Source organism: Cynocephalus volans, chromosome 4 (genome assembly GCF_027409185.1).
Source record: "Cynocephalus volans isolate mCynVol1 chromosome 4, mCynVol1.pri, whole genome shotgun sequence".
In the NCBI taxonomy this organism is placed as follows: domain Eukaryota; kingdom Metazoa; phylum Chordata; class Mammalia; order Dermoptera; family Cynocephalidae; genus Cynocephalus; species Cynocephalus volans.
The window spans coordinates 166,293,175-166,319,574 of record NC_084463.1 but is presented as its reverse complement, the minus strand read 5'-3'; the positions used below and the strand labels follow the sequence as shown (position 1 = coordinate 166,319,574).

Genomic DNA, 26,400 nt, shown 5'->3' with positions numbered 1-26,400 from the left:
TGAAGGCTCTGCCCGCTTCATAGATGGCAACTTCTGTGTGTCCTCACGTGGCAGAAGCGCAAAAAGGGGCAAACAGGCTCCGTCAGGCCTCTTTCATAAGGACACCAATCCCATTCATGAGGCTCCACTCTCATGGCCTAGTCACCTCCCAGATGCCCCACTTCCCAACACCACCACTGGGGATTAAGTTTCAACATATGAATTTTAGACAGATACAAACATTCAGGCCACAGCATTCTGTCCCTCATTCCCCAAAGTGCACGTCCTTCTCACATGCACAAAACATTCATTCCATCCCATCAGACCCTAAAGTCTTAACTTGTTCCAACACAAACTCAAACATCTAAAATCCAGAGTCTCATCTAAATCAGATATGGGTGACACTCATGATTCATCCTGAGGCACATTCCCTCCAGCTGTGAGCCTGTGAAATCAAAACAAGTTAAGTGCTTCTGAAATACAACAGTACAACAGGCATGGGATAGACATTCCCATTTCAAAAGGAAGAGATAGGAAAGAAGAAAGGCATAACAGATCCCAAGTAAATCCAGAACCCAACAGAGCAAACAACATTAAATCTTAAGGTTTGAAAATAATCTTCTTTGACTCAGTGTCCTGCCTTCTAGACACACTGGGGCAGGGATTGGGCCTCTGAGGCTCTGGGAAACCCTGCCCTTGAGGCTTGGCTGAGTGCCGCCCACATGGCAGCTCTCACGGGCTGAAGTTGCACTCTGGTGGCTCTACCATTCTGGGGTCTAAAGGGTACCCCTGCCCCATGGCAGTTCTCTCTCTCAGTCCCAAGTCTCTCTAAGGTATCATTTGAAATCTAGGTGAAGGTAACCACACCCCCACAGCTCATGCACTCTGCACCCTGGTAGAGATGGCACTGAACAGACACCACCAAGGTTTACCACCTGTGCCCTCTGGAGAGGCGACCACTGCAGCCTGTGCCTCACCTGGACACACTGGAGCCCCAGCTGGGACAGTCAAGGAGCACTGCACCTGAATTCAGGGAGTGGAGCCTTGAAATTGTTCTGTCCCCAAAGCCCCGGAATTCAGGGCCTGTTTTGGGCAGGGCAGCCCTGAAGGTCTCTGAAATGCCTTCAGAGTCATTCTTCCACTATCTTGATGAATAGTATCTGGCTTCCTACTAATTAGTCTGTCCATACTAATCCTATCCAGTGTGCACTGGGCCACATCCTTGATGCTTTCTCCTAAACATGCCTTTTTATTATTTATAACCTGGCAAGGCTTAGAATTTTCCAATTATTTAAGTGCTGCTTCCTTTTTGATTATAAATTTTGTCTTTAACTCATTTCTCTTTTCTCAGATTTTACTGTAAGTAATCAGTAGAAGCCATGCCACACCCTTTACACTTGGCTTATATATTTCCTCCACCAAATAGCCTATTCCATTGCTCAGAAGTTCTACTCTCCACAAAGAACTAAGACATGAACACAATTCAGCCAAATTCTTTGCCACTTTATCACAAGGAAGGCCTTTCTTCCACTTTCCAAAAGCATGTTCCTCATTTCCATCTGAGCCTCATCAGAATGACCTTTACCTTCCATATTTCTCCTGACATCCTGTTCACGATCACTTAGGTGATCTCCAAGAAGGCCGAGGGTCTCTCTACAGCTCTCCTCTTCTCCTGAGCCCCCATCAGAATCATCCTTTTGGCACCCCCTTTCATGGCAGTGTACCTCAAAACTCTTCCAGCCTTTACCAATTACCCAGTTTCAAAGCTGTTTCCACATTTGTAGGTCTTTGTTACAGCAGTACCCCACTTAGTACCAATTTCTGTCTCAGTGCATTTGAGCTGTTATAACAAAATACGCAGGACTGGGTAATTTATAAATAACGTAAATTTATTGCTCACAGTTCTGGAGGCAGAGAAGTCCAAGATCAAGGCGCTGGTAGATGCGTTGTCTGGTGAAGGCCCAGTCCCCACAGATGGCACCGTCTATGTGTCCTCACATAGAGGAAGGGTGAAAAGGAGTGAGCAAGTTCCCTCGGGCCCTATGAGGACACTAAGCTCATCCATGAGTCTCCACCCTCATGACCTAATCACCTCCCAGATGCCTCACCTCCTAATACCATCACCTTGGGGGTTAGGATTTTAACATATAAATCTGGGGGGGACACAACATTCAGACCACAGCACCTTGATCCTGGGTAAAGAGAGAGAATTGGTTCCTTTCTTTCAGTTCTGGGGTATGTTGAAATGAGTTGTCTTCGTTGAGTCTGTTTTGGCCACCTGTCCCTTAGGTCCTCATAGGATTTTACTGCCAACCATGAATGTCTATTCTAGCTGGTCCAGGCTTGGGGGCCAGCATGGAGTTCTCATTTGTAGATCACTCACATGAAAATCTTACAAAGACGTAAGAACCAAGTATGTTTAGTGTTATGTCTGATACAGCAACTTAAGGAGAAGAGAGAAAGTGCATTAACTCAGAGCTCTCCTAGAGAGCTGAAAGCTCATGCTTCTGTTTCATCTGGGCCAGGTTGTGAAGAGCCAGGCAGGCTACCTGAGAGTTTGGATGTCGTTGGGTGAGCAGTAGTGAGCCATGGCAGGATTTGGGGGAGGGGGAGTCACAAGATCTGTGATTTGTCCCTTGGAAAACCCCCTCTGGCAGCAGCACTCTAGGGAATGGGTTGGAGGGGGTGAGGCTGGAGTTAGAAGGGGGTTAAGAGGCCACTGTATCTGCCCTGGGGGGGAGTGTGACCACCCTCAGCTGCACTCCTGAGGCAGCCTTCCTGGGTCCCTGAGCCACTCTGAGAAAGACATGTGCCCTGGGCAGAGCTAGGAAGGCTAGAGACATCCCAAAGCCTCCCTCCCCAGTTTCCTTCCCTTCCCTCCAGAGCCTGCCCTATCTCCCCAGCAAAGAAAGCATCCAGCACCTCACATGCTTTCCTTCCCAGCAGCTCCTGCACTCTGGGTGATCTGGGATGGTGAGCCACACCATTTAAAGTGTACACATCAGTGGCTTCAAGCATATTCATGGAGTGGGACAACCATCACTATTATCTGACTTTAGAACATTTTGATCACCCCGAAAAGTAACCCTGCACTCATCAGCACACTCCCCAATCCCCCAACGCTGGCAAACACTAGTCTACTTCCCATCTTTATGGATTTGCCTATTCTGGATATTTCATTAACTGGAATCATGCAATATGCATACTTTTGCGACTGGCTTCTTTTACTTAGCATAATGTTTCCAAGGTTCATCCAGGCTTTAGCATGTGTCAGAAGTTCATTTCTTTTCATGGCCGAATAATATTTCATCCACATTTGTTTATCTAGTCATCAGCTGATAGACATTTGAGCGATTATAAACAAAGTTGCTATGAACACTCATGTACAAGGTCTTGTGTAAACTCGTTTTCATTTCTCTTGGGTATATATACCTAGGAGTGGAATACTGGAACATAGGCTAACACTGCGCTTAACATTTTGAGCAGCAGCCAGACTGTTTTCCACAATGATTGTACAATGTTACATTCCCACCAGCAGTCAACATCCTTGTCAACATTTGTTATTGTCTGTTACATTTTAGCCATCCTAGTGGGTTTGAAGGGATATCTCACTGAAGTTTTGATTTGTACTTCCTCAGTGAATAATGATGTTAAGCATATTTTCATGTGCTGATTTGCCATCTGTATCTGTTCTTTGAAGAAATGCATGTTCAAGTCCTTTGCCTATTTTTTAATTAGATCAATTTATTGTTAAGTTTTAAGAGTTCTTTATATATTCTGAATACAAGTCCTTTATAAGATATATGATTTGCAAAAAGAAAAAGCCATCAGCAGGCACCTTAGTGTTGTGATGGAGCAAGCCTCAGACAAAGGGGGCTGGAGAAGTATCTTGAATGAGCATGTCCCTGGTCACAGGAATAAACCAGTAGATGAAAAAGGAAATGAGATGAGGCCCGGGGCAGGATTTCCAGCAGCCATGAGCTGTCCCCACTGGACGAGGTATGGCTTTGTACCTGGGGTGCATGCTGAACCTAGGTACAGAGCTGGACCAACCATGCTGAGCGTCTGGTGGACCCCTCACAGGGCATTCCCACTCCATGAGCAGGTGCTCATGTGCAGTGCCATAGGGATTGATACCAGAAGAGCCACTGCTGGGTTTTTGCCACCACCCCACTTCTCACCTTTGATTATAAAACTCCTATGGATGAACAAAGAGCCAAGAAAAACCAAAGACCTTCTTAAGATCAGATAGGCCCTTCCCTTCCAGACATCAGGACTCAGTAGAAGGATGTAGTAAAAAAAGATTGTCACAGACTGGGTACGGGGGTTGACAATTAGCCCAGTAGATTAAAATAGGGAGCCCTGAAAACACCTATACAACTGCAGGAATTTGGTGTGTGGCTGAAGTGGCATTGTGGATCACTGGAATAGATGATTATCCGTAAGGAAAAAGATAAATTTGGGTCTGTATCTCATACCATATACAAAAATTGGCTCCAGGTGGAGCTGGGAATTAAATGTCAGATACACACCTTAAATTCTCACTAGATAATATAAGTTTATTAGGATCTTTAATACCTTGGCAGAGGGAAATATTTCTTACACAAGACGCAAAAGCTTAAAGTTTAAATCACTAAAATAAAATATATACACCTTTTTTGTGTTATATACAGATGTGATAAAATTATATTAAAAAGGAAGCAAGGGAGTGAGGAACATGGAGTTCATCTTGATGGTTATCCAGGGTGGGGCAGACGGGGATAGTTGGGTTAGGGGTTGTCAAAGTCTAGCCTTTATTTTAAACAGTGAGTTCCTAGTGGCTTTCTACATTATTTAAAAAAAACTAACTATTAAACATTGTCAAAAGAGATTTATTTCTGATATGCAAGGCTAGTTAAATATTCAAAAATCAATCAATGTGATATACTGGGAAACTCCCTCAGCTTGATAAAGAGTATCTTTTTAAAAAAAAAAAAACTTCTGCTAACATCACACTTAATGGTGAAAGATGGAATGATTTTCCACAAGATCAGGAGGGGAAAGCAGGGATCTCTGCTCCCATCACTTTTATTCAGCATAGTACCGGAAGTTCAAGCCACTGTAATATGGTAAGAAAAAGAAATGAGGCAGGCTGATTAGAAAAGATGACGTAAAACTGTCCCTATTTGTAGATGACATGATTGCCTATGTAGAAAAGTACAAAGAATCTGTGATAAAAACTTCTGGAACTTAGGAGTTCACTAAGGTCACAGAGTGTAAGATCGGCACATAAAAATCACATTTCTGTACACTAACAATGAATATGTGAAAGCCAAAATTAGAAACACGATACCATTTACCATTACTCCAGTGAAGTTAAAGTCCTTATATGTAAATCTGACAAAATGTGTGCAGATTACAATATGCTGATGAAATTAAAGAAGACCTAAATAAACAGAGAGACATACCATGTTCATGAATTGGGAGTGCAGAAGAGCACTAAACATTAGGGAAATTAAAGAAGACCTAAGTTGCTACTCATGTTGTTCAAGTTTGCATCTCTATTGATGGTTGACTGCTTTTCTCTCAGTTATTGATGAGATATGTTCAAATCTCCCACCATGGTTGTGGATTTTCTCTTTTACCTTTCAGTTCTGCCAGTTTGCTTTATATATTTTAAGGCTATGTTGTTAAGTGCGTACAGATTTTGAGTTGGTCTCTTCCTGCTGAATTGATACTTTTATAATTATGAAACGTTCTTCTTTATCTCTAGTAATACTTAAAGACTCCTTTGCCCAATATTAGTTTACCTATACCAGTTCTCTTTTGGTTATACCATAATATATTTTTTTCTATCCTTCTACCACCAATCTTTCTGTATCTTTATATATTAAAGTGTATTTATGTAGTTGTTTGTAATCCTGTTTGACAATTTTGATCTTTTAATTGGAATAGTAACCCATTTACAGTGCATGCAACCTACCATCTTATACTTCTTTTTCATTTGTTCCATCTGTTCCTTTAATTCTATTTTCTATCATGCTCCAAGCTGGCTATTTTCTTCCAGTTCACAGTCATTCTTCTCTATTGTGTTGCCTTTGCCATCAAAATTCATCTATTGCATCCTTAATTTCCATTATTGCCCTTTCTGCTCTAGAATTTCCATTTTATTATTTTTATCTAGATTTTATTTCTCTGGCAAAATCCCCCATCTTTTCATCAGTTTTCTTGAACCTATTTACCATGGTTATTTTAAGGTCCTCATCTAAAAACTCTGAAGCAAACCACAATCACGTATTTGCTCTCAAGTCTGTGGGTCAGCAATTTGGGCTGCTCAGATGGGTGGTCTCTCTTAGGCTCACCCATGCATAGCACTCATATGGTGGCTTGGTGGTGGCTGGGTGGTCTCGGTTAGCCTCACATGTCTGGAGCTGTCAGGCTGTCAGCTGGGGTACCAGGCTCTCCTCACATGGCTTTTCCGGCAGGCTAGCTCAGACTTGTCCAGGAGGCAGCAGCATTCTAAGAGGATGAAAGCAGAAGCCGCAAGGTCTCTTGAGGCCGAGGCTCAGAACACATGGTCCACTTCTGCTGTGGTGGAAATAGACTCCAACTCTCAATGAGAGGAACTACAAAGGATTACACCCATCTTTAACCAATCACAGTCTGCCCTCTGGCCATAATTTTTCATATCCCCCCCCCAATGAAAAATTCACTCACCCCTCCAAGACACCTAAAAGACTTACCCAGTTATAGAAATCATCATGCTCAAAATCCAATATCTTGTTTTGGGGGTTTTTTTTTTTTTGTCTTTTTTGTGACCGGCCGCACCGCGCCGGCCATCCCTATATAGGATCCGAACCCGCGGCAGGAGCGCTGCTGTGCTCCCAGCGCCGCACCCTCCCAAGTGCGCCACAGGGTCAGCCCAGAATCCAATATCTTGTGATCTGCCTCCTCCTCCAGCCTCTGCCCAATGCCTGGCCCCAAAATCAATGCCATGTGTTTTAGGATATTGATACCACAATACCCTGCTTCTGAGTCCCAATTTCTTTATCAATTATCTATTGCTGCTTGGCAAATCACACGTAAATTTGGTGGCTTAAAATGATCATTTTCTTTGCTGACAACTCTGTGGGGCAGAAATCTGGACATGGCTCAGTTGAGAAGTTCTGCTAGCTTTGTTCTGGTGATTCAGGAAGCTGTGGTCATCTGGCCACTATTTGGGGCTGGTTGGTCTAGGATGGCCTTACTCACATGTCTGTGGGTTGGTGCTGGCTGTTGGCTGGGGAGACTCAGTTCTCCACCCCTCCAGCCAGCGAGCTCAGGCTTGTCTGCATAGCCACATCCCAAGATCATGTGAGTCATACACGTGTATATTCCCCAGCATTATTCCAGTCACGTTAAATCATGAGTTCAGCCCAAATTCAAGTAGTAGGAAACAGACTCTGTCTCTTGATGAGAGGAGCAACCATATTTAAGGCTACTGAGCATACCACACCTTTAGCTCTGTTTCTATGGTCTGTCTTTCCCTTGGTTTTCAGTCTTTTTGTGTATGAAAACATGTACAGGCTCAATGGTATTATCTCCTGATGGATAATTTTATTTTCCTCTGGCATTCAAAAAATGCCTGGACAGAGCACCTTGCTCCAGTCAGGGACTGAGACAGTGTGGGGCTCTGGGGGTCTTAACTGAAAACTTCGGGTGTTTCCCAGTGCTTCTCTCCCCAGTGACATGAATCTGCCGAGTTCTCTGCTTATCTTTTTATTCTCTTAGCAGCTGTTTCTAGCTCAGTTTCTTTAAATCTCACCTACCTGTGCAGCTCAGGAACTCACACATGCTCTGGGGAAATTGCGTGAAAGGGGGCTCACTGCTCTATGTCCCCTACTCACCAGGACCCTGCCCCTCATGTCCTGGATATCTTTGTAGCCCTGGCCTCTGCTGTGTTTCTCAGCAGCCCCCAAGCCCTCACTGCCTGATTGGTGTCAGTGCCCCACACGATGAGTGGACAGATGCTCAGAAGGGAAGTACAACCTCGAGTCTGTGTCCTTTCTTTCTGGGGTCTTAGCCCTTCAAGTCTTTCTTGTAGCCCAAAGCCCTCAAACAGCTGTGTGTGGTTGCTGTCACTGTGGTTTAGTGTGGCTGCTGTCACTGTGGTTTAGTGTGGCTGCTGTAGTTGTTTCCAGCAGAAGGTTTAGTTGGGTATGAGCTTCAAAGCCAGAAGGAAAAGCCCTCCGTTCCCATGTTTCTTCCAGACGTCTTTCTGTGCACATACTCGTATATGTCCTCTCTTGTGTTTCCTTTTTGGATGATGTTTCTAGAAGGATCTTTGTTTCCAGAAGGAACTTTGGAGGCATAGCAGTGCAGCTCCCTTAACAGAGTGGCTCAGGTGGTAACTCCCTCCTTAGCTGTCTTGCATCCCTCACACATTCTGAGTGCTGCCTGTCTGGGGGCTGCAGAACTACCCACCTCAAGGGGCCTTGGGCATCCATGTGCACCCATACCCCAACTTACCAAGCAGAATCCTGAAGCCCCAAGGGTAGAAGGAAGTTTCCATGACTGCCTCAAGTTAGGGGCACAGCCATGGCGAACTCCTACCACCCACCTTCAGAGCCACAAGCCAGACCAGGGTCCCTCTTCCCGTTCACGGGTGACATGAAACCTTTCACCTTCCAGAGCCTCTTGCCCCCAGCCTCCCTTCCAGCCCCCACCAGGACATGGCCTGGAAAGTCTCCATCCCATGGAGTTGGACATTCTCCTTGTTTCTGGCAGGGTCCAGTCCACATGCAGCAGGAGCTCTTGAACCCCTGACAGCACGGCGAGGGGATGACTGACACAGGGTGGCCACTCACACCCTCCTCTCCTTTCTCCACTGCAGGCTACGGGAGCACCATCGAGCCACCATCAAGGTCATCCGGCGCATGCAGTATTTTGTGGCCAAGAAGAAATTCCAGGTGAGTTGTGAGCTGAGCCCTCTTGCTCTGGGCCGCCCGCTGTGGCAGCACAAGCCCCTCCTGGGCTCTCTCCTGCCCGCAGTGGAGCTGCTGAGATCACCCCCAGCCGCACAGGCAGCCTATCTGAGTCCTGACCCCTGCCCAGCAAACACCCTGTGATGACATCAGTGTTCGTCCCTAGGAAACCCTCTCTCCCAAAGACGGCAGGCCCCTGGAAGGACGTGTCCCCTGAGGCCCAGCCTGGAGCTGGGGACACACGCTGCCTTCCTCCTCCCGAATTAGAAAGCAGCATCCCTGTTGGCTCACTCAATCCTCCTGTGGGTCGTGAGAGGTGGTGTTAGTGAGAGATGGGCAGGTGACGTCGGAGGGTTTGGGAGAGTGTGCAAAGCCTGCCCCAAGGCACCCAGGCAAGAGTGATGTCCCCAGAGCCCAGAGCCCTATCCTGCGGACCTCAGTGTTCTTGTGCCTGGCTCCCTTGCCCCATGTGAGTCAGGAGAGTGTAGGTGAAGCCTGGGCTGCGCTGTGAGAGGTGGGGTCCCCTTGGCCAGGTGGGGCTGGAGCCCTGGGCTCACGTGAGCCATCAGCGCTCCTCCTCAGGGCGGGGGGGTCTCCTACAGCAGCCCCTTGGAGCCCCAGAGAGCACCAGTTGGTAGCAGGCTCTGCCATGGGGACTGTCCTCATCCAAGGGGATGGGAGTGGGGGAAAGTTTAGTCCTCACTTTGAGAACACATTTGTAGACACAGGAACCAGCTGCACTCAGGGGTAGCCATCCTTAAGGCCTGGTGACTTGTCTGAGCCCCTTAGAGCGGTCACCTTGTGTCCAGCTCCAGGCCGTGCCTGCCCAGCCAGGTCACAGGATAGACACAGCTTGCTTACAGCCCCTCAGCCTGAGACAGTGGGCCACTGCGGTTGCAGAGCAGGTCCCATGCAGGGTAGAGCAGAGCCCAGAGCCCACTGGGACTTGCAGGACTGTGCTGGGGTGGACGCCAGCTTCCCAGGGGCTGCTTTCAGGGCCTGGGGGCACCCAGCAGATCATGCAGACCCTCGTTGCTCCTGGCAGCATGGAGCAATGGGGAGCAGGAGGCCTCCAGGAAGGAGGAGCCGAGATGGGGGAGGAGGGAGCCCTTGGCAGCAAGGAGCGCTGTAGGGTTCCAAGGGCTGCCCCCACCCCGGCCCAGCGCTCAGGATGTCTTCCCTTCCTCCACACAGCCTGTCTGCCTGCCCACACCCCACCCACCCCCAGCCTGCCTCAGGGGCTGTAGACGTGGCAGGCGGCCCCCTGCCTGCCTTGCTAGCTGATAAGTCCCTGGCTGGCCGCCCTGGTGTCCGGCCCAAGGAGCCAGAGCCTCTGGGCCTTCATGTTTGCCTAGAACTCCCATGTTCACCATCGCAGGCTCCTCCTGCTGCCAGGGAAATCAGCTCTGCAGAGAAAGCTGGGGTGATCTCTCCAGCCAGGCCCCAGGCAGCCACTCAACAAAGGCCCCTCAAGCCCTGACCAGACCCTGGTGGGGAGCTCAGCGGCTCCAAGATAAGCCTCAGCAGGCCTGGGTGCCGCCAGGCCATGGGTCCTGGGTGCCGGCCAGCTACCACTGTCCTTCCTGGGCTGTGCCCTGCATGGGGTGAGGCCAGGGCCAAAGGGGCGGGGGAGCTCCTGCTCAAGGCCCCCCAGTCCCCGCTCCTGCAGATGTGCACACACGCACACACCCCTTCGCATGGGCTCGCCTGTCTGCATTTGGGTCTGCAGAGGCTCCTAACACACATCCCACACTCACAGGGATGCAGCGGCCCGTGGGCTCCCAGGCTGCTTGGGAACCAGCACAAGGGCCCACTTCACCCCAGGGCCGGGCCTGCACCACCTCAAGCTCTGGACTCAGCCAGTCCCCCTCCCTACCCCCGCCAGCCCCACACCTCACCAGGCCCAGAGGTGCCACACGCTTCACTTTGCTCCACAGTAGCCTGACAGCCATGACTCAGAGCCACCTTCAACATGTGCTAAGGAAAGGCTCAGGCACAGACCCCTCTGGCTCTGGCTTGGTGCAGGCTCAAGATTCCCTGGCCTTTCTCACCCACTAGCTTACTTCATCCTCTCTTCTTCTCGGTCAGACAGAGCAAGGCAGGGCTCAGCAGCCCACCTTACGGAGAGGAGCAGGGCTCAGCAGCCCACCTTACGGAGGGGAGCAGGGCTCAGCAGCCCACCTTACGGAGGGGAGCAGGGCTCAGCAGCCCACCTTACGGAGGGGAGCAGGGCTCAGCAGCCCACCTTACAGAGGGGAGCAGGGCTCAGCAGCCCACCTTACAGAGGGGAGCGGGGCTCAGCAGCCCACCTTACGGAGGGGAGCAGGGCTCAGCAGCCCACCTTACAGAGGGGAGCAGGGCTCAGCAGCCCACCTTACAGAGGGGAGCAGGGCTCAGCAGCCCACCTTACAGAGGGGAGCAGGGCTCAGCAGCCCATCTTATAGAAGGGAGGAGCAGGGCTCAGCAGCCCATCTTATAGAAGGGAGGAGCAGGGCTCTGCATCCACATTTTACAGGAGAAACTAAGACCCGGGTACATTATCACCAGACTGTACCGAACTGCAGCTGTTGTGACTGTCATTAAACTGAGTGCACAGTAGGTCAGAGGGTCTGCCTAGAGTCTCATTCCGTGCCCGACCCCATGATGGGCATTGTGTGTAGGCTACAGACGGTGCAGGTGGTTCTGGTGTCCAGCATGGGCCCCAGGAGCAGCAGGTCCTTCCTCCACCAGGGCACAGCGAGGTGGTGCAGAAGCAGACTCTGTCCCAGCCTTCCAGTCTGAGGGTCTCACACTCAGGGCCCAGAGGGGGGCTGGGTATTGCCATTGAGTGCCTCACCTGCTGTTGTCTGTGGGGGGCATAACCCTCCTGGACTTCTGTGGCCCAGCCCCTAGTGGGGAGGAGGCCTCTGCCCTGCCTTGGGGTTCCTGGGGTCCAGGACAATGTAAGGGATTCTGCAAAAACTCTGTCAAGCCTCCAGCATTGGTGGTGGAACCCCTGAACCTGTCAGAGTTGTGCCCACAGCTAAGGGTGGGTAGCCAGAGACCTGAGGCAGGGCCCTGCCCTCGGGGGCTCCCCATCTTTCTGGAAGGCAAAAGTGGCCACCCCCTTAGGTTAGGGTAGGCCTGGTCTCTGTCATGGAACCCCAGGGAGAGGTAGGCCTCAGGTGGACAGGGAGGGCATGTCCCCAGCCCCAGCCCTGACCCTTGACAGGCACCTGAGCTGCTGCTTCTCTTGTCCTCTGCCTCAGTTGCCTCCCTCTGACTTTGGCCGGCCACACCCATCGAGCTGCGTGGCATGTCTCTTGGGCCCTTTCAATTCCCCAGCAAAAGGCAGTAAACTCCACCTCATCTCCATTGGGGCTCCCTGAGTTCTGCTGAGGCCCACCCTGTGCCCCACCCCACCTGGCTGCTGTGGCCCTCGGAGCCAGGGCTCATCTATTCTTCTACATGGCTCTGGCTTCCCGGCCCTCAAACCCCCACTCAGCCTTGCTGCTGCTACCTGGCAGAGACCCTCAGCTCGAGGGCCCCAGGGGACAAAGCCATAAATGCAGCTTGAGGTTTTGCTGACATCATGAGAAGCTTCATTTTCTCTGTTGTGGTTTCTGGTGATGTCACCTGAGCCCCATGTATGGGCTTAGAGCTGGCGCCAAGCCTGGGTGCCTAAGGTCACCTGCCCTGCCCCACGTGGCCCCAGGCCCACCAGAGAGTCCCAGAAAATGCCTGTCACCCAGGGCAAGTGCTGCAGGCCGAGACTATTGCCTGGGGCCCCTTCTGTCCGGCACTAGGGACTGCCTGGGAAGGGTGCATGGCAGACCACCCCGTACCCTGAGAATGGTGGGGGCTGCTGCCAATGAGTATGTGCAGGGTTGGTCTGGGGCCCAGGCAGGTGGTGGCTGCACAGGGCTGCGTCCCCCAGCCAGCGCCTGGACGCTGTGCTGCTCCTCTGGCCCCTCGGCTGGACCACCTCTTCCCAAGACTGTTTGAGAACTAGGCACCAGTATCCTGGGAAGGGGAGCAGGCAGGTCCCTGCTGGTGAATAGACAGGAAGCCAAGGCCCAGAGAGGCTGAGCCGACGGCCCAGGGTCACCCAGCCCCCAGCGGACAAGCCACTGGGGAGAAGTGTGCTACTATGCACACTCTGGGCCAGGCCACCCCACCATACCACATGGGTAAACCCCTAAGTCCTCGCAAGCCCCACAAGGTAGGTGCCATCACTGTCACTGTGTTTAGAGCTGAGCCACTGGGGCACAGAGAGGTGGAGTGACACATGTCGTTCTGTCCCACAGCAAGCACGGAAGCCTTATGATGTGCGGGATGTCATCGAGCAGTACTCTCAGGGCCACCTCAATCTCATGGTGCGCATCAAAGAGCTGCAGAGAAGGTGGGCACAGGCGGGGGCACAGGGAGTGGGTGTGGTGGTGCCTGGTGGGGGTCACGACCTGGCCACCCTCACAATGGGCAGTGCCCGCTTCAGCCTGGCTGGGCCAAGGGAAAAAAAAGGGCTGAGACCCTGAGATTCCCTCCTCAGCCATACCCCACTCCTCTTTTCACCCCCATGGAGCCAGAGCCACTGGGCCGTGGACTCTGTTCACAGCCAACACTTAGGGCATCTCTGGTTTTTCTGCCCTTGCCGAATCTGAGTGGATGGAGAAGCTGGGATGGGGGAAGACATGAAGGGAAGGAAAGCACCCACCTCCCTGCTGCTTGACCACAGCACCAGCTCTACACCCCCTGACTCCAGGGCACCCCACAGCCCACCCGCCTCTTGCACCACCCCTGAGCAAGGGGCCGAGCCCAGGCCCAGGAGGAGACACACCTGGTGCAAGACCCCACCCCACAGGGCTCCAAACCCTGGGCCTGCACCTGGGGACCCTGACCACTGGGAGCCAACATGTTCTGCGTGTCTGGCCTGGGCTCTGGAGAGCCTGATCCCTTGGCAGCAGCACCGTCCTGGGGCCTGCACAGACTCAGACAGCTGTACTTCCATGGTGGGCTAGCCCAGGAATCTAGCACTGTGTGTTACAGGGTATGGCTGGGAGAGTGTACCCGTCTCAGCCATAGGTGAGGCCGGGGTCTCGGGCTGCTTCTCCCATCACTGACCCCACAGCCCCTGCCCAGAGAGCAGGTGTAAGGGGCAGCCCAACTACTGCTCTCATCTCTGAGCTCCCTGCCTGGCTTCCTCAAAAGCATGAGGCTCTGGGGGGTCGGGGGCACCTGGCAGGTCTGGGCATGTGGGGGGGCGTGACCTAGTGGGTGCACACCATGCTGTCTTGCTGGACACATCGGCCTGTCCACCCCCCAGTGGGCTGGGCGTGCATGCACTGCTCGGGCCAAGCATGAGCTGGTCTCTGTCTCCTTCCTCCCAGGCTGGACCAGTCCATCGGCAAGCCCTCCTTGTTCATCTCCGTCTCAGGTGGGTCTCTGCAGCGGGCACCTTGCATGTGGCGGCCTGTGCTGGATTCCTTTTCCCAACCCTGCACCCCACCTCCTCTCCCCACCATCAGAGCAGGCTGCTTGCTGGTCCTCTAGAGTGCATGATATGATATGAAAGCCAGAGAGAGGGGCGGATAGCCCCACCCTGAGCAAAGTGGCTTTGAACGAATGCACTTTACAAAGGAGTTTTTGGGTTGCTAAGAACCCACCTGGGTCTCTCTAAATGACAAACTTCCAGGGCGTTAAAAGTCAGGCTCTGAGTGTAAAATGTGACCCAGTGAGCAACTTTCCAGAAGCCAGGGAGATGCTGGTGATGGAAGGGGCCTGGGGGTGGGGTTCAGGTAGGGTGAGCAGTGGCTCAGAACTAAAGGGGCCATTAGTGAGGGCTTTCCCTGGGCACGGGTTTGGAGGAGGAAGAGCATCCAGCAGCAACGCGAGCCCCAGTCCTTCAGCTCTGCGGCCAACTCCCATGTCCTCTGGACACAGGGCTCGGTGTCACACAGGGGAGCACGTGGCTCGGCCCATTCCTCAGGGTTGCCCTAGCTCCAGTTCAAGCAGGAGCTGCAGCTCCCGGTGTGGAGAGCGTGGCGGGGACAGCTGGGGCGCAGCATTCCCCAGGCCTGGGGCAAGGCCACGCCACCCTGGGGGCAGGACGTCTTGGATTTGTGCAGCCACAACATCCACCACCTCAGGCAGCCCCTGGGCAGAGTGTGCCCTGTCCCCATCTGACAGATCCTCAGACGTCCTAGAGATAGAAAGGGTGGGGGCAGGACAGAGCCCAGGTCCAGGCCACCAACATGCCCCCCACAGGAGCACACAAAAGGATGCCCACACAGCCGAGGCGTTTTGGCCCTCAGCTGCCTCCCCCTTGTCACCCTGCCCCTGCCCCAATATGTTTCCCTGATTTTGGTGCTTCACCCCACAGAAAAGAGCAAGGACCGTGGCAGCAACACCATCGGCGCCCGCCTGAACCGGGTGGAAGACAAGGTAGGCTCCAGTGTCTGGGCCACACGGCTTGGTGGTCAACACAGCGTTGCCCCAGCAGTCACTGTCCTTGGGCCAGCGTGGCAGTGTCTCTCCCAGCTCAGTCCCAAGCATGTATTTGGGACTATGATGGTGCCAGGATCTGCTCCTCTCCATCCTTCCCTCTCTGCCCCCCATGCCCATTGCAGCCACATGCCACCTCCCTGGAATGGGGCTCAGGACCATTCCCCACCACCCCCGGGGCTGGGCATTTGTCCCCACAGAAGGGGGCTAGGCCGGCCTGGTTTCCAGTCCTCTGACAAGTGGCGTCTTTACTGGCAAGTGGCACCAGCTGCCCGCCACCCCCACCCTGGAGTTCCTGCAAACCACCGTCCCATGGAAGGTGGGCAGCACAGTCCTCGGCTACATGTGGCTTCCTCAGTCCCCGCACACGTGTGCCCCAGGGAACCTGAGGCCTTCCTGCCAGTTCCCCAAGCCCACGGCCCTGCCTCTGCCCCGATGAGGAGGGAGCAGGACTTCAAGGTCAGGCACAAATCAGGTCCTTTTCCACAACCTCACTCTTTCCCGCCGCCTCCCACCGTCTGCTTTGTGCAGCAAGAGGGTCCCACTGCGCCCGGAGTGGAGGGTGGCGGGAGCCTCTTGACCCGGCCTTCCTTAGGTCCTGCTGTCCAGGGCCTTCACTCGAGGCAGGCCGAGGACTCAGGGTGACTCTGAGTGTTCATGGGAGGAGGGGCATCTCCTGCTTGTCATGGACCCGACCGAATGTGCTAGGGGAGGGGTCGGCTCGGGATGGAATGGGAGGGCTGTCCTGGTCCCACCTGGCCAGGCCACCTTCAGCCTCCACTGACCCTCCCCTGTAGGGTCCTGACTAGGGTGGGAGGTGATGGTGCCTTGGCCAGGGCCCTGCTGGGTGTCCAGTGGGGTGCAGGGCCTGTGGCTCCCACTCTGTGTCCTGGGGCCTGAGCTCCCACTGCCCCAGGATGCCAGGGCTCTCAGCCCACGAAGCCTATGCCACCAGGACGCCCCATTCCCTGCCAGGCTCTGGCCATGGCCCAGCCTGTCTGCCATGAGCCTCTTCCCAGGGCAGTCGGAGCTGCAGGAGTGTCTGGGCAGTGGGAGGGCCTTTCTCAGGCTGCAGCCCAGCCTGCCACTGCCCTTTGAAGTCTCTGTGGTTTCAAGCGGACTGTTATCTTGCAGCACCGCTCGTTGGTCTGCATGGACTTTATCTGAAAGTAGCTGAGAGGCTAAAAATAGAGACATTTCTGCTGGGCAAGGAGTGGGCCTGCTGCTTGGTTTCCCTGGCAACGCCTGGCTCTGGCCCAGCCCAGCCCACGCTCCTGGGACAAGTTGGCCCCCTCCAGGGCCCCGGGGCCTGAAGCATCACCCCCTCCCCACCTGGCACAATCTGCCCCCAAGACCAGTAAATGGGATCAGGCAGAGAGAGGGAGGGCTGGTGCACACTGGGACCCTTGCTTTGGGCCTGACCAGCTGTTGGCAGCCTGACCTCAGTACCCTGAGCCCCACTGGAGGGCCCTGCCACTCTCTGTCGACACAGGCCCCAGCAGGGCACGTGCTGTGGCCTTTGCCAAGCATGGGAACCAGGATCTGGGAGAGGGAAGCTCACAAGGCCGGTCGGGCTCAGAGGCCTAGGAGACCTGGTCTCTGCTGCCTGATGAATGAGGCGTTTCCCGGCTTTCCCTCTTCTTTGCACGAGGGCCCGGTGACTCCTGGCTGGCATGCCTAGGACGGCAGAGCTGGGTACCCTGTGTTGAGGGCAGGGCGGACATTTGCAGATATCAGGGAAAGCCATGGCAGAGCCAGGGAGTGTCACCCAGCCCGTGGACATCCCCGGCCAAGGCAGCCTTTGCTGACTGGCTCCAACCCCCACTGTCACCACTTCCAGATGAGCTCCCCCAGTTGCCTGTCAGGTCCAGTTCCACCCCCACCCTACTGTTCCTGGTTGTTCTATGACTCTGCCCGCTGCTCTGCGGGACAGGCCACCCCGTTACGCCCAGACCAGGAGGCTGACGTTCTTTGGGAGTGAAAGTGGGTGGCGGGCAGGGTCTCCTGAGCAGCAGCACCCCCTTCCCGGGCTTCGGCAGTGGCCATCCGGCTGCCTGCTGGGGTGTGAGGACAAGGACACAGCGCTTGGTTGACCAAGGTCAGTGTGGTGGGCTAAGGTGGGGCCAGCGCTGGCCTTGAAGGGACAGAATGATGTGCCCATTTCATCAGATCTGAACAACAAAGCAAAGTGTTTTCCGGAGTCCCTGATCCCTGCAGGAAAGTTTTAAGAACAAAGCTGGGCCACGTCCTGGCGTCCCCACAGCGCCCACAGCCTCGGCCCGTCAGGCTCTAAGCCAGGGTTGTGAGGACCCTGGGAGATTGTGTGTGCAGCGCTTAGCGGTTGCTGGGGCTGTGCTATCAGCATCCCCCTCTGCTCCCGGGGAGCTGGCTGAACCCCCTGCCTGGGGTCTCTGGGGTAGACGCAGCCCCCGGGGTCCACACTGAGTCTCAGCCCCTGAGAGGGTGTGGCCTGGAACCAAGTTGTCCATCGGGGGCAGATGGAGACCTGCGGACCCGGCAGAGGCAGCCATGGGCCAGCATTGGCTCAACCGGTGGCAGTCTGCCCGGCCCCTCCCCTGCCACTGACTGATGCCCCCCTCGGGGACAGACCCTGGGAAAGGACCTCTCTGGGCCCAGAGGGCATGGTGGCATGGCCCGGGCCTGTGTTATTGCAGTTATCAATGCAGCCATCGGGACCATAAACAACCCAAGCGCAATCCTGCTGACTTGGGAAGTAGGGGACAGGAAACCCAGCAGCCGCCCGCCCTCGGAGCCGGCGGGCCCACAGTGCGGCACTGCCAGCCACCCCGCCAACCCCAGCAGAGCCCCTGGGCCTTCCCCCCTCACCCTCCCCTGCCAGGCCGGCTGCAGGCCAGAAGGGAGTCCAGGCCCCAGCCCCCAGCTGCCTTCTCATCCCAGCTCAGCCCCTCAGTGGGAAGAGTGTCCCCTCCCAGTCCACCTCAACAGCCACAGGACAGGGGGCCCTGAGAGCAGCAGCAAGGAGGGCACCTTTGAGACGCTCTGTCAGCTGGCCCCCACTCTCGGGAGTGGAGCATTCTCAGCGCCAGGGAGGCCTGGAGCGTCCTCCTGCAGGAAGTTGCAGGGAGGCCAGCTGAGCTTGTGCAGGGGTGCCTGGGTTTCCCTGGGAAGGACCCCCCTCTCCCTCAGGCTCCGTTCTCACCAGAGCCCCGCAGCCTTGTCAAAACTGACTCAGCAGTGGGGTGCCTTTGCACCGGCTCAGGGCCCCACATCCTGCAGGATGCCCCTGTGCCTGGGCCACCGTCCCCCCAAGCCTGGCTTGGCAGTCCACCTCTGCCTTGCTCATTGCCACCCCATACGCCCCAGCCACCACCGCAGACGCGGGAGCCCGCACACCTCGGGTCTGCCCCCCGCTGGCCCCTGTCCTTGTTGGACGGGAGGCTTTGAAGCACTGCTTGTGTACTTAGGTGTAAACGCCACCAAAGCTCTCTCGTACTCTTTCAGCGTCCGTCCTACATTACTGTTTTCTTTACTCTGGAGAGGACTCTTATTTGCCCAAACAAATCCTCTTTTACAGGTGGGGAAACTGAGGCCCACAGAGGCAGAGTGGTCACCTGTGGTCACACAGTTAGGTGAAGAGCCAGTCCCCAAGGCAGCCACCGACAGTGGGGGATGTGAGGTGGCGGGAGACGGAGAAAACAAGAAGGTGTTTTATGAACGTAGGGGTGCGCTGGAGGGCAGGCTGGGTAGGAACACTGAGAACTGAGGCTGGGGGGACAGGCAGGCCGCAAGGTACGTGGGTGTCAGCGCTCAGGGGAATGGGCAGATTCAGACAGGGTGGCGTGCCCTGCCAGTCTCTGCAACAGGAGTCCCAAGAGCATGGCCTGGGCCGCTCCCCAGCCTGCCCACTCCTGCCCAGCCCCCAGCTCCGCCAGGCTCCCCCGGGTCCCACGCAGGGCTGGTGGCCGCATGAGGGCTGCTCCGAGCAACCCATGCAGGAGGCTGCGCAACCCTCCTCCCCAGCACGTATTCTGAGCTTGGTCCCCAGGACCTGCCGCGGTGTTGACGTTGGGCCCTGTTTATTTTGCAAGCTAAGCTCACACTGCTTTTGCTGATATGAGGAGCACAGTGGGCTGGGAGAGTTTCTTTCTTCTCTGTTTTTGCCGGAAATGTTCGTGGCTCGGAGCCGGACACAGGGGAGTCCTGGGTTTCCATGCCCCAGTTCAGAGAGCACTGGGGGGCAAGGGGCCCCCACTAGCTGACACTCCTTCCACCGCCTCCGGTCCCAGAAACCAGGTCAGGCACACCTGCTCCTGCACAAGAAGGCCCCCGGCCGGCCACCACCACCCCTCTACTGAGCTCTGTTCTTGCCCTGCCCTTGGACACAGACAGGCCCAGCTACCCAGAACTCTGCCGCCAGGCACTGCCATCCTGTCCCTCATCTCAGACGGATTCCTCCATCCAGCAGGCCTGCAAGCTGGACCCTGAGGCGTCGTCACCCTGGGAAATTCCCCTGGATGTCCCCCCATCCGTTCGTCCTTCCCCCCCAGCCCCACATCCTGCTGCCTTTAGGCCTTAAGCATCCCCTGCTTGGATTATTTTTCCAGCCTATATTGTCTCCAGCCTCTCCCCCACTACCCAACAATCCTTCACATTGTGTATTATTTCTTAAACACCGCTGAAATCTACTTGCTAGTATTTCATTCTGAATTTTTGTGTCAATGTTTATGTGTGAGATACATACACAACATTAGTTTCCTTTCTTCTACTGTCCTCATCAGAGTTTGGTATTAAATTTACGTGAGCCTCGCAGACTGAGCTGAGAAGTTTTCCTTCTTTCTGTGCACCGGGATATTTCATATAAGATTAGAATTGTTTTCTCTTGTTTGGTGGAATTTGAAGATAAAGTTATTTAGGCCTGGTGTTTTCTTTATGGGAGGATTCTTAATTACTGGTTCAGTGACTCTAATGGTTGAGGACTATTCGGGTTTTCTATTTCATCTTATGTCACTTTTGATAAGCTGTGTATTCTAGGAATTTGTGTATCTCATCTTAGTTTTCAAATTTATTGCCACTTACTATTATTTCTGTAGCATCAGCATTTAGTCCCTTTTTTATTCCCAGTATGGTTCAAGTGTGCCTTCACCTTTTCCCCAGTGGTCAAGCCTGCCAGCTGTGTGCTGATTTTATTAATATTTTTAATAAACTTTTCCCTGTGTTCATCATCTCTGTTGTAGGTTTTGTTTTGTTTAATTCACTTCTCTTTATTTTCTTCCTTTTATTTATTCGTCTTAATATATTGTTCTCTCTCTAACTTTTTAAGTTAGGTAATTATTAATTTCAGATTTTCTAGATGTCTAAGGTATGCATTTAAGGCTATAAACTTTCCTCTAAGTATCACGCAAACTGCACCCCACATTTTGATATATAGCATCTCATTGTAATTTTCATTTACATGTATCTTTCTAATCTGCATTACAACCTCTTGTTATCCTGGGAGTTATTTAGCGATGTGATTTTTGTGGTGTTATAATTGTGGTAGAGCTTTCTAATAATACTGCTCTATTGTTAGAGGAAGCGGTCTGTATGACATCAGTCCTTTGGAATGTTTTGAAATGTGACTTATGGTAAAATATGTGGTCAATCTTTGTAAATGTACCTTCTGTACTTGAAAGCAATGCATACTCTGAAGTTGTTGGGTGCCGTGTAATATTTATGTCCACTAGAACAAGCTTGTTAATTAATTGTCTTGTTCACATCTTCTGTATAGTCATTGGAATGTTCTTATGTACTTGATCTATTATTACCTAGAGTCATAAGGTAAACTTCTGGTTCACTTTCTAAGAAACTTCTAAACCATTTTCCAAAGGGTTTGTACCATTTGGCTCTCCCGCCAGGGGTATATAAAGGTTCCACTTTCTGCACAGCCTGGCAAATACTTGGTATGGTTAGTCTTCTTTCTTTTAGCTCTTTTAGTGAGTATGTAATGGTGTCTCGTTGTGGTCTGATTTGCATTTCCCTAATGACTAATGATGTTGAGCAACTTTTCACATGCTTATTGGCCATTTGTAGTCTTCTCTGGAGACATGTTTATTCAACATTCTCTGCCCATTTTCTAATTGAGTAGTCTGCTCCATTATTTAGTTGCAAGAGTTTTTATATGTTCTGGAGGCAAGTCCTTTATCAGATATATGACTTGCAAATATTCTCTGCAGTTCAGTGGCTGTCTTCTCATTTTCTTAACACGTTGTTTAAATCACAGAAGTTTTTCATTTTAGTGAAGTCCAATTTGTCTTTTCTTGTGTGGCTCATGCTCTTCATGTTCCATTTAAGGCCTCTTTGCCTGATCCAAGGTTACGACATTTTCCTCAATTTTTTCCTTCTAGAAGTTGTATAGAATTAGCTCTTACATTTAGATCTACATTTTGAGGCAATTTGGGGATGTGGTATAAGGTAAAGTCTAAGTTGGCTTTTTTTTGTTTTGTTTTGTTTTTTCTAACTTACCGATATCCAGTTGCCCCAGCACCATTTGTTGAAAAGACTATTTTTTCTCCATTGAGTTGTCATGGCACCTTTGTCAAAAATCAATTGACCATACACATGTGGGTTTATTTCTGGATTCTCAGCTCTGTTCTGATGGTCTGCATGCAGGTCCTTCAGCCCACACTCACTGTCTTGATGACGGGGGACTTCACGGTCAGTGTGAAGTCAGATGTTGGAAGTCTTCTATTTTTGTTCTTTTTTCAAATTGTTTTTGCCCATTCTAAGTTTTATAAATTTTCATAGAAATTTTAGTATCAACTTGTTCATTAAAAAAACAAAAATCCCACTAGGATTTGGATTGGCATTATATTTGAATTTATAGATCCATTTGGGGGAAATTGATGTCTTAACAAAACTGGGTTTTATAATCCACAAACATGGTATATCCCTCCATTTATCAATCTACTTTAATTTCTTTCTTTCTTTCTTTTTTTTTTTTAAGACTGTATGGTACAGGGAACCGAACCCTTGACCTTAATGTTACAAGGCCACGCATTAACCGACTGAGCAAACCGGCCAGCCCCCATCTCATTTAACTTCTTTCAGCAGTGTGTTGTGGGGTTTGGTGTATAAATATTACCTTTCTTTATTAAATTTGCTCCAGTGCACCCACCAGTCCTATATAGGATCCGAACCCGCGGCGGGAGCGTCGCTGCGCTCCCAGCGCCGCACTCTCCCGAGTGCGCCACGGGCTCGGCCCACACTGATTGTTTTCTATCAGTCTTGTGACCTTGCTGTTACTAGTTCCGGTAGTTTTAGTTGTTGCTGTTGATTCCTCAGGATTTCCTACAGATAGGATTACGTCATGTGTGAATAAAGACAGTTCTACCTTTCTTCCGATCTGAATGCCGTTAATTTTTTTGTTTTTCCTTACTGCACTGGCTTGGATTTCTAGTAAAATGTGGAACAGAAGTGGCTAGAGCAGATCCTGTGGGGAAAGCAGCTCTGTGCCATTAAGTATGGTGTCAGTTGTGGATTTTCTTACATACGTTTTATCGGGTTGAGGACTTTTTCCTCTATTCCCAGTGTGTTGAGAGGTCTTATCATGAATGGATATTTGATTTCCTATTATTACCCAGAGTCATAGGGTAAATATGACTCTAGATGATAATAGAGTCATTATTGATTAATTTCAGACTTTCTAGATGTCTAAGGTGTCTAGATCCTGCATCTCTTGACATGATCACATAGTTTTTATCCCTTATTTTATTAAAATGGTGTAATACGCTAATTGATTTTCGAGTGTTAAACTAACCTCACATTTTCGCGAGAAATCCCACTTTATCATGGTGTATGATCCTTTTTATAAGTTGTTAGATTCAGTTCACTGATATCTAATTTAAAATGTTTGTACTATAGTCACAAAAAATACTGACCTGTAGTTTTCTTTTCTTGTGGTTTATTTTCTGACTTTGATGTCAGGTTTTTAAATCATTTTCTTTTTAATCCTATATCCGTATGTTCTGGATGTGTCCTTTGTAAAGACCATATGACTGGGTTTTTGACAATCATTTAATATTTACACTTCGTGTGATTTCTGGCAATCAATTTGGATTGATTTGGATTGTGTTTTCCATTTGTCCTAAATATCTTATTTAATGTTTATTTTTCTTCTCTTTCTGGCCTATTGTGGGTTGATTATTTCTCGCTCCGCTTCCCCTACTGATTTTGTACTAGGGTAGTCTATCGCAGTTCTTGTAGAGGTCAGTCTAGAACATCTAACGACACACGCCAGAGGCAATTGTTACCTTTATCTACATCCGTAATAAAATAGAAACCTGGAAGACTAGCTTCAATCACTCTCCTCCTGACTTACGTGCTTTGTTGTTGTATATTTTAGCTCAGTCATATTTATTTTTTGGCCCACTAATTGGTAGTGTTTATACAATCAATATTTGTTTAAATGTGCTTGCATACTTGCCTCTTTGTCACTTGTCATTTATTTTTCGCCTCAGATCTTACATCTAGGATCCTATTTTTCTGGTGGAAGTATAGAATTTTCTTCAGTGAAAAATCAAAATCCCTCAGATTTTATTAATTTGAAAGTGACCATTTTATTGTCATTCTTCAAAAAATATTTTCAGAAGATATAAAAAAAGAAAAAAAGAATAAATTAACATTTTTCAAAAAATATATATTTTCACCGGTTGTAAGACTCTAGACCCTCGCATAACAAGTTTATTTTCTCTGTGCACACTGGAAATGTTCTCGGGCTGTCCTTCAGCTTCCACGGTTGCTGTTGAGAATGACATGAGCGAGCATCGCTGCTCCGTGGGAGGCAGTCCGTCTTCCTTCTCTGGCTGCCTTCAAGATCTTTGCTTTGATGCTAGTGTTCTCTGCATGTTCACTAGGATGTGCTCACGGATCTCTCTCATTTGCTCTGCCTGGGTTACCTTCATCTGTGATTTGGTTCTTGCATCAGTTCTGGATTATTCTCCACCAATGACTCTTAAGATTTTGCTTTAGCCTCATTATCTCCTTCTGGAATTTTCATTAGATGTGCAGTGGACGACCTCACTCCCCTCCATGTCTCTTAACCTCTTTTCTTCTTTTTATCACTTTGTCTCTCTGTACCATATTCTGGATAATCTTCTGATCCATCTTCCAGTTCATTAATTGTTTCTTCAGCTGTATCTAATCTGCTGTTAGACCTGTCAAGTGAATTTTAAATTTTAATCGTTATGTTTTATTTATAGAAATTTTGTTTGGCTCTTATTCATATCTGATAGCTCATTTTTCATCATATCTTTCTCTTTGCTTGTATACTTAAACTGTTTAAACATTTCTCGAATTGTATTAAATATGGCTATTTTATATTTAGCTTCTCTCAATTCCAGTATCCAATGTTTTTTTGAGTCTGCATCCCTGTCTGGTTCTATTTATTTCTTATGGCTCTCATTCATGGTATTTCATTTCCTTTTTTTTTTTTTTTTTTTGAGGGGGGGCTTAATTGTAAGCTTGTATATCTTAAAATTTATCTCTGGGAATTTTGAGGCTTGTTGTGAAGTTGGGGTCTTCAGGGAGGATTTGTGTTTGTATTTTCCACTCCACACATGCACATGGGTGTACTACCAGCCTGGTCTTCAGAGTCTAAACTCAAAGTTTTCCAGACTACGCAGGTGGTGTGAATCTGAGTATCCAAGTTGAGCAAGGCAAAAATTGTTCCCTTGCTCTTAGCAAGTGAGGCACATTTCTTTATAATCTTCCCAGGGAGTGAATTATTTCTCATGGACCCTCACAATGAATGTAGAGCCCTTTGAGGGTCCCCACTTTATGTAGGTCTCTGCTGCAAGACTTCCCACCTGGGGCAGGCCTGGGTCTCGATGCCCAACCACCCATCCCTGGTGAGACTGAAAACCGAAGCTCGGGTTCACCCTGCCCGTCACAGGCCTTCAGGTACCTCCTACCTCCCTTACTTCCTGTCAGCTCATGGATGCTGGCTGCAGGAACAATTTTAAATTCTATAATAGCCACTTAAAAAATAACAAACAGGTGAAATTAGTTGCAATAATAGATTTTATTCAACCCAATAGATCCAAATTAGTATCATGTCAATATATAATCCACATGAAAAACTGGAATGGTTGACATTCTTCAGAAGCCGGTGTGTGTTACACTCACAGCATATCTCAATTCGGACAAACAAGAGCCACTTGGTCTGTATTTAGATTTTACAAAAGTTTCAGTTGGAAAAGGACATTCTCATGCCTGAGTCATTCCAAACATACTTACATGTTTTCCAATAACTGAATCAAGGGTCTATATTTAAATTTAAATTTTATTAAAATTAAATCAAATTAAAATTCCACATTTTGGTCTCAGTAGCCACATTCCAAGTGCCGAGCCACACAGGGTTGGTGGACAGGGCAGCTTTAGGCTGGCATGGTCTTGTGGGTGGGGGGACCCAGCATTTGACCCAGGGCAGTCCTTAGTCCCCCAACACAGTGAGGGGTGAGTGCCGAGGAACGGGCAGCTGGGAGGGAGGTGGCAGCTCCCACGCCACCTCACAGCCCTAGTGCCCCTCCCATGCTTTCTCACCCCAATGGGCACACATTCTTGCAGACCCCTCCTGGGATCCCTCTGCACAGAATCTTCCCAGCTTTCCCCTCCCTGGTGCCCCCAGAGCCCATGGCTCACACCTCATCTCCTGGGGCCCCGCGGACCACTCGCCTGGGATTCTGGTTCTGAATAACCACGTCCATCTCCCCCTGTTTGGCTCCCCCACCCCCTGCAAAGGTGACACTCAGGAGGCAGTCTATGCAATCTGCATTTCCAGGCTGACCTGCCGTAGACATCCTGAGCGCCCGCCACCAGCTTGGGCTGGTTGCATCAGAAAGTTGGGCAGCCTGGAGTGGGCACCGGCAGCCCTGCCCACCCCCACCTCCCCTGTGGCCCACCCCCCACTTCTCTCTTTGCTGTTGAGCTGCTCTGAGTGACACGGCCGTAAATAGGCTAAGGCGTGGGGCTCTGACTGATC

At 50.9% G+C, this 26,400-nt stretch overlaps 1 protein-coding gene across 3 annotated transcripts in view; it reads left to right on the top strand.

The window, feature by feature from the left end:
* The window catches only part of KCNQ1 (potassium voltage-gated channel subfamily Q member 1), a 357,688-nt gene that overhangs the window by 271,901 nt on the left and 59,387 nt on the right, over nt 1–26,400 (top strand). For all 3 annotated transcript variants that reach the window (XM_063092881.1, XM_063092880.1, XM_063092879.1), the window contains 4 exons: nt 8,831–8,906; nt 13,208–13,302; nt 14,288–14,334; nt 15,280–15,341. In XM_063092881.1, coding sequence (XP_062948951.1) covers nt 8,831–8,906; nt 13,208–13,302; nt 14,288–14,334; nt 15,280–15,341 — 280 coding nt within the window. The remainder of the gene's footprint in view (nt 1–8,830; nt 8,907–13,207; nt 13,303–14,287; nt 14,335–15,279; nt 15,342–26,400) is intronic.